Here is a 13570-nt window from a genome sequence, read left to right as displayed (position 1 = left end):
AGATGTCCTGGGCTTCATTTCAAAAAAAGGAGGTAAACCAGCACACTTCTCAGTGAATAGGTGTCCTAGTTTCTCCCTCTTGGTAACCTCATTACCCCTTAGCTGGGTTTCATGTCTCTCTGCCACCATTTTAAAAGACAAAACTATGTATGAACTTTCTACTCCAACTCCCCTCCCCCAGTAAGCCTTCTTTCACTCAGCTGAGTGAGAAGCCAGAAATTGAGAAGACTATGTTTGCATGGACACACATACTAGCTGAATGTGTGTGAATGAGTGCACTCATTTGAACTGTGGTTTGGCTTCCAGGAGGGGGTAGATCAGAGGATTAGTAAGGGGATCTAAGCAAGAGCTTTTGAGTACCTAAGGCATGCATTTGAATGAAACCCGGGTTGCTGGTGACCTTGGACACCAGGAGGTCAGGAACTGCTGGGGCAAGCTGGCATAAAATCAGAATCACAGAATATTTGAGCTGGAAGAGACTTTAGAAAGCTTTGAAATCACCTAGCCCAACTTATATCCTAAAGAGATCATAAAGGAGGGAAAGGGATCCAATATGTGCAAAAATATTTGTGGCGATCCTGGTAAGAAACTGGAAACTGAGCAGATGCCCATAAGTTGGGGAATAAGTTATGGTACATGAATGTTATGGAATATTATTGTTCTGTAAGAAACGATCAGCAGGATGATTTCAGAGAGGCCTGGAGAGACTCACATGAACTGATGCTGAGTGAGATGAGCAGAATCTCATTATTAATTATATAAAACAACAGCAAGAATACACAATGATCAATTCTGATGGACAAAACAATGAGATGATTCAGGTCAGTTCCAATGGTCTTGTGATGAAGAGAGACATCTACCCAGAGAGAGGGCAGTGGTAACTGAGTATGGATCACAATATAGCATTTTCACTCTTTTTGTTGTTTTTTGCTTGTTTTTTTTTCTTTCTCATTGTTTTTCCTTTTTGATCTGATTCTTCTTGTGTAGCATGATAAATGTGGAAATATATAGAAGAATTGCACATGTTTAACATATATTGGATCATTTGTCATCTAGGGGTGGAAGTAGGGGGAAGAAAGGGAAAAAATTAGAACACAAGATTTTATAAAGGTGAATGTTGAAAATTAAGCATGTATATATTTTGAAAATAAGAAGCTTTAATTAAATAGGAAGGAAGGAAAGTAGATTTTTTTTAAGTGCTCTAGGAAAATTTAAGGAGGGAGAAAGTGCTGAAAGCTGAGAGGTTCAGAGAAGGCTGTACCTGAACTGATTCTTCAAGGAAAATAAAGATTCTGAAAAGCCAAAGGATGTTGGGAGGGGGGGAGAGAAAGGAGTATTAGCATGGGGATTGGTATTGTATGCTTGCAAGGGGGTGGGAGACTGTGACTGCATGATAAAGAGTGGAAAACAAGACTAGAAAGGTAAGCAGGAGTCATGCTATAGGACCTTGAATGCCAGGCTAAGAAATATATGTTTTTTTCCAGAGGCAAAAAGAAATCACAAAGGGGTTTTCTACAGGGAAGTGCCATAGTCAGGCTTGTACTTTGGGAAGATTATTTTGGCAGCTGCATAAAGACTGGATTGTGGAAAGAAGTAAGTAGAGGTAGGAAAACTATTACAAAAACAAGTCTAAGTGAGAGTTAATGAGGGCCTAAACAAGGGTAGTGGCTTCTTAAGTGGCAGGAAGGAGACAAATAAAAGTGACATGGAGGAAGCAGAGTCAATAACATTTGGTAATGGATTCAATCAATATTAGGGGCAAAGGAGTGGGAGGAGTCAAAAATGCTTCCTCAGATATGGTAAGCTGGCATTTATATAGTGATCCAAGGTCTGTGAACAGCTTCAGAGATAACTCATTTTAACCTCACAACAATTCTGGGAGGTAGATGCTATTATTATCCCTTATCCCCCATCTTAAAGATGCAAACACAATCTGAATAACATTGTTTTTGTCAAAGAAAAAAGAAACAAAGTAAGAGTTGAGTAGCTATGAATTCTCTCCACCATCTGTTTATCATCATGTGTTCAATTATCACCTCTGCGCAGCTAACTCCCAGATCTTTATATTCAGCCCTAATCTCTATCCTGAACACCAGGTCACATTACCAACTGTTTGCATCACATTTCCACCTCACTATCTCTTTGGCATCTCAGACTCAAGATATCCAAAACTCATATTTCCCCAAACATTCATTCCTCTACCAAACACCTCTATTTCTTTCTTTCTGTTTTTTTTTGGGGGGGGGGGAAGAAGGGAAGGAGATTAGGTAATTGGGATTAAGTGACTTGCCCAGGTCACACACCAAGTTAAAGTATTAAGTGTCTGAGCCCACATTTGAACTCAGGTCTGCCTAACTCCAGGGCTGGTGCAATATCGACTGTATCACCTAGCTGACCCTAAACACCTCTATTTCTGTGGCAGGCATTGTGGTACTTCCAACAAAGCCCAAAATTGAACTGTGGATTCCTACAGTAGTCACTTCATTTCAACAGATTTCATTTTTCCTGTCTGTAAATGAGTCATTTGGATGAAATGATCTCAAAGGTCTCTTGAAGCTTGGCTATTCTAAGATTTTGTGATTCAAGTTGGCAGGAAGAGGCACAATCATAAGAGGATTATTTATGCCTTTTACACTGCCATATAGGATTTGTTTAGATAGGAGGAACAGAAATTTCTCTTTGTAAAGCATATCAGTAAATCATCATTTAAACTTGATAAAAATTTCCCATTACATGAAAAACACCTGACCCAGTCCAGATTTGTCATATTTGCCAATGATTGTGTAGGTCAAAGGAACCCCAGGAAGGCAGTAGTTGTACTGATGTAGATTTTGATTTCCCAGGGACAGAGAGAAGAAGCTTGTGGAAGGAAACTGAGGTAATACTAAAAGCTCATCTTACTAGATGGGAAAACAGACAATGAAGAATAGGCTCCAAGAGAATCTTCAGGGCTTTTTTCCCAAAATCTTGTTCTCTGTAAAGTTTAACACTGGAGAATAAGTCCAGAATGTTTTTTTTTTAAAGTTTTAAATTTGGAAAAATTATAATATAGTTATCCCACGAGTCATTCTGTAGACACAGGGGTTCTTGCATCAGAAAAGACAGTGACCAAAAGCAGTCACTACTCTCTTAGAAATGGAATCTCTTCTCTACAAAAGAATATCCTAGTCCAACCCCATTCAACCCCAAAGGATTTGGAAATCAGGTCACAAGTTCAAAGCATATTTGGAAGACATTCAGGGTAATCATAATCATGATAATATATTTATATTACATTTTAAGGTATGCTAAGTATTTTACAAACATTATCTCATTTGAATTTCACAACAACCCCATAAGGGAGGAGCTAAAATTATTATCCCCATTTTTACATGAGAAAAATCAGTCTAAGAATCTAAGCAATTTGCAGGTGACTCCATGTCTATTAAGCTTGAGAGAGAAGCATTTGAACCCAGTTCTTTTTCACTCTAAATCTAGAACTCCTTCTTATATGCCAAGGTCGGCCAAAGAATTAGAATCCTTTGCCTAGGTGATAGTGAGCTACTATAATGTCAGGGAAAAAGTGGCAATCAGAACAGGCAAAGCATGGTTGAAACTTTTAGAATTAATTACAATGGAAGCTAAAAATTAAATTGGGGAGATCAGAAATTGGAGTGATATCTAGATTTGGGAAAACTTTCTTGTTTCCATTGACTTTCTATATGACTTGGAATAAGTCACATTATCTATTCCAAACTTCAGTTTATTTATAACAAAACTTTTCAAACTGTGGGTCACAACACCATGTGAGGCTCGCATAATTGAATAGTGGGGTTGTGAAATTATGATTTATTATCAGTAAATGTTTGATTTGTATACTTATTTTATAATCTACATACCGAGTGTCACATAAAAATTTCTTGGGCAAAAAGGGGTCACCAGTAGAAAAAGTTTAAGTACTAATTTATAAGATAAAGGTTCAAACCTAGATCAATTTTTCAAAAGTTAAGGGTGGGGAAATGACCTGTAATACAAATATGTTCAGGCCATATGAATTTAATGATATGATTATTTATATTCAACTTTCGTTATAATTACAAATTAATTGGCATAGAGCTATTGTTGTGACATCTGGTGGTAACCAGACAGTCACTACTGACTTTCTAGTTCATGTACTTGATTTAATTAGATATAGAATTTTGCTAAATATCATACTGGCTGCATTAGGCTTTTGAGGACCTACAGACCAGGTTTCTATGTTTTATTATTTATTTAGCTAACCTGATTAGATTTAAGCACGAGAAGGAAAAGATTATATTATCTGGTTAACTTTGGGCAAATCATTTAAAACTCCTGGTTTCTGTTTCTTAATCTTAAAAATGATAAGAGTTCAAGTAGATGACCTCTAAAGTTTGGCTTTAAGTTATACGACCATGTGATTTTCCTGTGTCTTATTTAGATTTCAGAAGTCAGGAATAGCTGTAAAATCCTTTGATCACATAGAAATTTTTAAGAGAATTACTATTTTCTTTATTATATATATATTACTGTCCTTTTCAGAATATCTCACATCTCTGAAAATTTGAGCACAGAATTGTATATCACCACTTATATTCTAAATTATATCCCCACTGATATTCAGGACAAGAATGAAATCAGTAGATTAGTCCATCAAATATAGTAAGGCACATGTCTATCTGCCCTAGTTTGTAACATTGGCATTTTAGTAGGTCACTTTTCCAGATCAGGGGCTTGCAAACTTTTTTTTACCCTTTTTAAAAGTGGTCTTTTAGTTTTCCAAATACATGCAAAGATAGTTTTTAACTTTCACCTTCCCAAAAGATTTTGAGTTCCAAATTTTTTCTCCCTTCCTCTCCACTACATTCAAATTCAGACATGACTTTTTTTTAATCAAGAATCTTGCAGTGACCTGTCCTTTTGTGGCTTCCAAGCTTATTTGGTTCCATAGGAAAATCCAGAATGTGATTTCTTAACCTGAGGTTCACGAACTTTTAAAAAATATATATCCATAACTGCATTTTATATCAGTGCTCCCCTTTGTGAGCCTATGTATTTTATTTTAAAACATTAATCTGAATGCATTTAAAACATTAATCTGAAAAGAGTTCAAGAAGTTTCACTAGACTGTCAAAAGGTATCTGGTATTTAAAAGGTTGCAACATGTTTAACAAAGCAGATTGCTTGCTGTCTGGGAGCTGGGAAGGGAAAGGGAAATTTAAAATGAGTCTTGAAAACTAAAAACTAAAAAAAAAAAAAAAAAAAAAAAAAAAAAAAAAAAAGAACCATGTCCAAAAAAGATGAAAGTCTTTTAAACAAGAGACAAGCAGATTCTATTCAGTAAAAACATTTATTAGGGGTCTATTATGTGCAGGGTACCATAGTAGTTATTGGTAATAAAGACATCTGTCAGAGACCCTTTTCACAAAGGACTGTGGGGAACAAGGGAGAATATACATAAAAATAAATGTTATATGAGAGCTATAAAGGGAATCTAGGTAGTGTTCTACCAAATCTTTAAGAGAAAGGGTTTCAACTATAAGAGGGTTAAAAGAAGATTTCATAGAAGAGGTAATAATTGAGTTGGACCTTGAATGAAAAGAATCATTCCAGCAAATGGAATTAAAAAGGAATCCATTGGAGAAATAGCATGATTGAAAAAAAAAAAAGAAAAGAAAACAGGAGAGGACAGAATGAGAAAGAGGGAAATTAAACAATCACTCAATAGGGATTTATTAAAAGCTCCTTATTGTTCAGTTGTTTCACATTTTTGTGATCCATTTGGGGTTTTCTTAGCAATTATACTTGGAAAAATACTGGAGTGATTTGCCATTTTCCTTTGCCAGCTCTTTTTACCAATGAGGAAATTGAGGTAAGCAGCTTTAAGTGACTCATCCAGTAAGAATAATCAGTGAAGTAAATCAATGAAATGAATGAATGAAAAATTATTTATTTAATACTTACTATATGCTGATCACTGTGCTAAATGTTAGGGTTACAAATAGAAAGTAAAACATAGTCAATCTGTTTTCAAAGAGCTTGCATTCTAATAGAGAAGATGATACATTTGTTGTCTTGCAATTTCAGTTGCAAGTCATATGGTTTTTTGGTCCTTAGAGGACTTACCTTTGTTCCCCAACACTCTCCCACGGAGCCTCCTCCCTGTGCTGAATAAGCTCCTATGGGCACGTCAGGGCAATTATGACCTACCTGTGATACCACAGGTGCCAATGGAGAAATTCCATCCTCCCATACTCACTCCTTGTACAGACCCCAGATCACCTCAGACTATGTCAGGGGCTCCTTAATGAGCAAGCTCTATAATCAGGGGCAGTGACCAATGTGTGAGAGCCCTACCCATGATTCCCCTTCCTCGTTTTGGGTGGGACAGAGTAATTAACAGGATAAACAGGTATGGCTGCATTAAGCCTGCATTTTGGATCTCATTACATCTTCTTTATCTCAAAACCCACTGTTCTTCCAATTTTCCCTGTTGCCATCCATCCTCCTACTTATCCAAGTTCATAATCTCAATGGTACCTTCACCTCCACATATGTAATCACTTGCCAAATCTTGCCGCCTCTACCTCCAATGCACCTCTTGAATCTCTCCCCTTTTTTTCTGTCCTAGTTCAAGGTCTAATCACTTTTCACCTGGACTGCCACAAACAGCCTTCCTATTTATTGCTCTCCCTGTCTAAGGCTGGATCAATCTGATCTCATTTACACAGAAATGTCAAAGAGATTTTCTGAAAGGCTAAATCTGACCCCATCACTTCACTACTCAACAAATACCTATGGCAATCTGTTGCCTTTTAAATATAATTTCATGTTAATCTCATCCTCTTTAAATTTCTATTGGGGGGTAAGCTTTATTATATATATGTATATAATTATTAGTATAGTAGTATATCCATGTAATTTATATATAGGTAAATATAAATACAAATATATATAGGGAATAAATACCTAAGTGTTTTTAAATGATAGGAGTCCAAAAAAAAAAGCCTGGAGACCATTGGGCCAGAAGTATAAAATGAAATGTACATTTTCAGAGGTAAACAACATATTGATTTTGTTTTGATTATGCTTATTTGCTACAAGGAAGAGCTTTTACTTACTGGAGGTGGAGTGAGTTAGTGGTTAGTCAGAGGGATACAAAAAAAATTAAAAAGTATTAATAAAACATTTAAAATGCACAAAAAGAAAGCAAAGAGTTCAGAAAGGGATACAAACAGTGCAATGTTGTTGCCATCTTATAACATTTAACATACACTTTTTTAAAGCAATTTGTATAGTTTATGGTATCATGTAAAAAAAACCCCTCATTTTCCTCTGTATAGTGAAATATTTGTTGATGATTAAGGTTCATAATTAAAAAAGAAAAAAAAGATGAAGTTGGTTGGTACCTGATTATGATGGATCTTGAGTGGCATGGTTACTTACCAAATAAAGAAAAATGATTGGAAAGCTAATTCTAGAGTGAATAGGCAAGAGCTATAAAGGGATGGGCTCTCTTATAAAAAGCCAGAAGAAGGAGAGAATTTAGAGAAATGATATTCAGAAGGAGATAACATAATAATGCACACTGATTAAATTCACCTGTCTTCTCATATTTCATTGGATAAATGGTGGAGGTTGGTCAGATATCCCTAAACACTTGATTTTCATATGCTCTCTCCCCAGAACTGTTGATAGATCTGATAAAAGAAACATGGTATTAGTATATTTAATAGAGTATATACACAGGTTCACATTGCTTCCCCTTTATGAACTGTGCAGAATTGTCCTTGATGGAATTAAAGAACAGCTGGCTAGTGGCAAACCAAGGGCAGGTCAAACTTCTCGCCATTAAAGAAGGAGGACCCATTCTGTAGGGAGAGAAAACTGGGGAGAAAAGAAGAAAAAGGGTAGGAGACTCTCCATAGTGCCACCGATGTGAGCTGATTTGACTACATGTTCCTTCTCTGTGTGCATCACTATCAGTGTACCTATAATAGTTCTGTGTTCATTCTCCCTATTCATGTTGTGAGTTATGATATTGGGCAAGAATGTATCCCCAAATTATAAGAATACTTTGTACCAATTGTTCTTACTATACAGTCTCAGTGTAAAAAAACAAACAAACAAACAAAAAAAAAAAAAAACCCCTCTACTGCTAATTGTGTTTGATTATTAAAAGTAAGCAGAAAGGTGAAAGCTAATGAACTTCCCTTTCACATCTTGGGGGTTAGGAGTATAGATTGCTGCATTACCCTCCCTTTGTAAAAGCGAAAGAAGTTTGATTTTTTTTCCTTTTTTTTTAAAAATGAGGTGTTTACAATATCTTAGTATTTGGCTTGAGTACTTGATAAAAGGCTCTGTGTCACCTGCTGGCATAGATATGTTATCTACAGCTTCTACAAAACTCCTCCAAAATTACCACAATTTCTTTTGCCAACATACAAATGGAAAAGTCACAATGAGGAAAGGATAAGAATAATTTTAGGAGTTTAACCACACAAGAGTGCCTTGAAAGTGGGGTAGTGGTGATCCTCCAAAAGACCCAACCTATAAGCTGGAGAGGTATCCCAAAGATGGTACTATAGATCTGTCATTACTTATAAAGCAATAATATTCCATTATACTATGCTATTATAAACAATGCTGCCCCATATAAAACCTATATTAAATTGCTTTCTCAAGGTGGAGGGGAGGGAAGGAAAGGAGGGATAGAATTAGAAACTCAAAAGTTTTTTTTAAAAGAATGTTAAAAAGTATTACATTTAACTGGAAAAATAAAATATTTAAAGTGGCAAAAACTAATAAATAAATAAATAATGCTGCTACAAATGTTTTTTATGGGTAAATCCCTTTTCAATGATATCTTTGGGGGTAATTCTAGAAGTAGAACCACAAGGTTAAAGTAAATGACTAATTTTAGAGCCATATTACTTTTCAAAAAGAATGCACCAATTCAAGATCCTGCCTGCAGATACTAGTGGGTGCCTGTTTCTCCCCAACCCCTACAGTATTTATCAATGTCCTTTTAATTTACATTTCTCTGAATAAAAGTCTAATTCCTTCCCTACCAGCCTCTTTAAATATTTGAACCTAGTTAAGTCCAACCCATGTTCTATCTTTTCCAGACCAAAAAATCTCAAGGGTTTGTTTGTTTGTTTATTTCATTTTCTGACAAATCCTGGTATAGCATAATCTTTAGTTTGCTCTTCACATTATCCCCCTCATCTAGATGCAATGTCCTTCCGAAAATGTGGTGGCCAAAATTGAACTGAGTATTATTCTAAGTGCAGTCTTACAAAAATTGAGTATTTTTTTTCACCTTTCTTTTGCATGCTGGTATAATGTACTAAGAGCTTCTTCCAACCTTCAAGATTTTCTCTTCCTTCTACTACCAAATAATGCTCTCTTCACTTTCCCTAACGTTCCACTTTTTCTAGTCTTAACTTTTGTCTTGCAACTAGACTTTCATGGTTCTGGAGAACAGAGAGAGGCTGATGATTTTGCAAAGCTCTATATTACTTAAATCCAGTTCACTTGAAAGTCAAGGCATCAATGACTAATGTGGCAATATATTTAACATGACAGTACATTTTGCTTGCTCTCTTGGAGGAGGGAGGGAAAAAATTAGAACTCAAATCTTATAAAAATGAATGTTGGAATCTAGCTTTACATATAATTGGAAAAAAATCAGATACTATTCAATGAGTGTGTGTGTGTGTGTGTGTGTGTGTGTGTGTGTAGGCAGGGGGGGAAGTCAAGGCATCATGATGTCACTGGTCCTCTTCAAGAAAGGACAAACAACTTTCCATATGGTGATACTCAGATTTCCAAATCATTAGCTAGCCATTCACCCACCATCAATGATCTAGTACACTACTACAAATTCAGTCACCCCAAATGTAGCTGTCCACCAAAACGTTGAAACCCATACACCATCTATTTCCAAGACACAACTCAATCTCAGTGCCCAACTTTGGATTCTGGGCCCTGCTACTACTGTGGGATTTCTCTTTTGTGAGCCTCATAAAAATGAGGCTTTTCAAGATAAAGTAGTAACCTGGGATCATACAACTTATAAATAGCAGCACTTACCCCTATCCCATACCCCTCCAATTTCCTTCCCTAAGTTCCCTGTGGTGAAATTTAATTGTTTGTTTGGGTTTCCTGACTCAGCATTTCTCATCCTAACTCACTCTTCTTGGAGATGCTAAATTTTGGTTTTCAACTCCAGTTTGGCCATAGTCAAGTGGAGCAGGGAGCGAACATATGAAAACTGAATCCATTTACAAGTGACTTAAAGATAAAAAAATCCCTTTATCTCATTTAACTTCCATGACAAGCCAGTAAAATATTACTCATATTTTACAGATATGAAGACTGAGGCTCAGAAAGTTTATGACACTTGACCTAGTTCATAGATCTTAGAAATCATTTAGGCTAACCCCTTCATTTTAAAAATAAGTAATCCAAAGTTCAGGGACTTTGCTCCATAGTCATACAGATAGTAAAAAGCAAAGCTGGAATTCTGAAATATTCTAAATCTTTGAGCCTGAATTTGCTCTTCTTATTGCTACCCCTCCTATACAATCATATCCAATAGATATTTATTAAGTACCTCCTATGGACAAGACGTAAAAGACAGACTCTAAAGAAGATTACATTCTGTTATGGAATATTATTGTTGCATATGAGACAATCAGCAGGATGATTTTAGAGAAGCCTGGAGAGACTTACATGAACTGATGCTAAGTGAAATAAGCACCATCAGGAGATCATTGTACACCGCAACATCAATATCATACGATGATTAATTCTGGTGGAAGTGATTCTTTCCAACAATGAGATGATTGAGGCCATTTCTAATGATCTTGTAATGAAGAAAGTCATATACACCCAGAGAGAGGACTGTGGGAATTGAGGGTAGATCACAACATAGTATTCTCATTCTTTTCATTGTTGTTTGCTTGTATTTTGTTTCTTTACTCATTTTCTTTCCTTTTTGATCTGATTTTTCTTATGCAGCAAAATAATTGTATAAATATGTTTACATATAATGGATTTAACATATATTTTAATATGTATAACATATATTGGATTGCTTGCCATCTAAGAGAGGGAGTGAGGAGAAAGAAGGGAAAATTTGGAACACAAGGCTTTGCAAGGGTTGATGTTGAAAAATTATCCATCCATATGTTTTGAAAATAAAAAGCTTTAATAAAAAAAGATTACATTCTATTGGGGAAATATTCATGGAAATCATTATTTCAAGAGACAAAAAGAAATAAAATGAGAGAAAAAGAAAAAGAAAGAAGGCAAGAAAGGAATAATCATCAAATGTGAAACTGTTATTTATAATTCATTTTTAACATGCATGTTAACATTGGCAAGATACCTGGCTTGCTTCCTTTTCTCTTATGAAATTTCTTCAAAAATACATTTCAAAGTACACTTCAAAAAGTGTACTTTTCCAGATTTTGTTTCTGTTATCTACAAAATATATGGTTATATGTATGTATTGTTCTTCTATTATTCTTCTATTATTCAGTCCATACAACCAATTCCGTTGCCAAAGCTTGTCATTATCCCCCTTCTCTCTACCAACCAGTTGAAGCTCTCATTCACTCTTATCTAGATGGTTACACTAACCTTTCATTTGGTCTCCCTACCTTTAGTCTTTCCCAACTATAATCCATCCTCCTCAAAATCACCAAAATGTTTTTCCTAAGACAGTTGTCTCATGGAAGCTAAATGTAAGTGTTGAACTTGGGTCTTCCTACTTCAGGGTCAATGCTCTGTCCACTGCATTACCTAGCTGCGTCCTCTTCCCTTCCTTTTTTAAAGCTCTCACCAAGAAAATGGCTAAAATTCCAGACAATATGCCTATGGGACAAAGGAGGAAGCTGGAAAAGCAGCAGCAGGATAATATTAAGTATCTCTGCTCATTCAGTCAGGAGTAGAAATTACAACTAGTTCATTGGAGTTCCTGCAAGGGTAAGAAGGTGCTGCACCTAGGGAGGCCTAAAGGCTGAGACAATGAGACAATACTAGGAGAGACGAATACCAGAGAGTAGAAAGTAAAGTGATAAAGTGATTGTAAACCTAGAGGAAAAGGAAGGAGAGATTAGGGGTGGGAAAGTAATATGCAAGGTCATAGGATCATGCATTCAAGAGGGACTTTAGAGGTCATTTAATCCAGAAGCCTTCTTTTATATATGAGGAAACTGAGCCCCACAGAGATTAAGTGGTTTGGTCAAGGTCACTCTGGTACAGAATGGCAAAGCCTAAATTCTAACTAGAATTTGAACCTGTAAATATGAATCTTGTTAAGGGAAATTCGAAGTCCTAAATTAAAAAAAAAAAATTAACGAAAAACAAAAATCCCAGTAAGGCAAATTAAAACTCAACATAGAAGGAGTTGAGGTTGAGACTTGACATTGAAGAATGTCAAATAAGAGGAGATGCGAGCAGTGAAACTTTGGGCACTGCCTGTTCTAAACCAAGCTGCACCAGTAGAGACAAGCTGAGGGCATCACAGCAATAACTACCAAGCCATAGCGTGGATCCAGCGTTTAGGAGGAAAGCCGGTCACGGTGCAAGTCCCCAAGACTCTTCCCAGCATCCCTGCAAGGCGGGCGGGGTTGCTTTATCCCCATTCAGTAGGCAGCAAAGAACCTGATGAGCCCCAAAGGAGCCTGAAGATCCCCTGAAAACCACCTGGCTCATCAATGGCAGAGTCCCTAGAAGGGAACCCAGAAGTTCTGACCCCGAAGCCCCCTCGGACTATTATTCTCTTTGAGTAAAGAAGCAAAGAAAAGGCTGAGCTACCGCCGGGGTGGGGCTAAATACCTGAGGGAAGAAAGCGAGTTGGAAGCTAGGTCTGGGCAGGAATTAGCTCTCTTTCTTTCTCCCCCCCTCTCTCTCTCTCTCTCTCTCTCCCCAGAGGAAGAAGGGTCAGCGCTTCCCTCCTTCCCACCTAGGCGCACACTTTCCCAGCCCTTTCCTTCCACACTTAGCACACAGCTCCAGCTCCCGGGGCTACTTACTCCGATACAGGGGATTCCCGTTGATCTCTCCGGATGCCACCAGCTCCAGATAGAGAGTCCAGAGTCCCACGAACACCAGGGCAAGCGCCAGCAGCAGCCGGAAGCGCCTTCGCAGAAGCTTGACTGGGCGCAGCAGGAGCAAGAGCAGCGCGGGCCGGGGGCTCCCCATGGCGCTGCGCCGTAGCAGCAGCCGCCGCAGCCGCCCGCGCGGACTGCTTCCCACCCAGTCCCAGCCCCCGGGCCCGGCCCAGCGCCCCAAGCGCACGGAGCCCCAGCCCAGCTTCTCAGGACGCCACGGCCGCCTCCCCCGGCAGTTCTCCAGCGGGGCGCCAGCTCATGCTCCCGGCGTAAGCCGGGGACAGCGCTCCGGGGGTCTGCTCGCTTTGGCTAGGGCCGATCGCTCCGGGCTAGTTCTCTCCCTGGAGCACTTTGCCGGCTCCTCCCCTGACTGTCCTTAAGCTCCGCTCCGCTGGTCCTCGCTTTTACACACCCTCCCGTCTTCTCCGCCCCCTCCTCACTCGCAAACA

The 13570-nt window shown here is 37.9% G+C and overlaps 1 protein-coding gene across 1 annotated transcript in view; it reads right to left on the bottom strand.

Moving 5' to 3' along the window:
* The window catches only part of B4GALNT3 (beta-1,4-N-acetyl-galactosaminyltransferase 3), a 144536-nt gene extending 131263 nt beyond the window's left edge, over nt 1-13273 (bottom strand). The window contains exon 1 of the mRNA XM_003771314.2: nt 13044-13273. Coding sequence (XP_003771362.1) covers nt 13044-13212 — 169 coding nt within the window. The 5' untranslated portion in view covers nt 13213-13273. The remainder of the gene's footprint in view (nt 1-13043) is intronic.
* Nucleotides 13274-13570: the final 297 nt, after the last annotated feature.

The sequence above is a fragment of the Sarcophilus harrisii genome, chromosome 5 (assembly GCF_902635505.1).
Source record: "Sarcophilus harrisii chromosome 5, mSarHar1.11, whole genome shotgun sequence".
NCBI lineage: Eukaryota > Metazoa > Chordata > Mammalia > Dasyuromorphia > Dasyuridae > Sarcophilus > Sarcophilus harrisii.
Note: the sequence above shows the minus strand (reverse complement) of the source record. Positions and strands in the feature narration are given on the sequence as shown.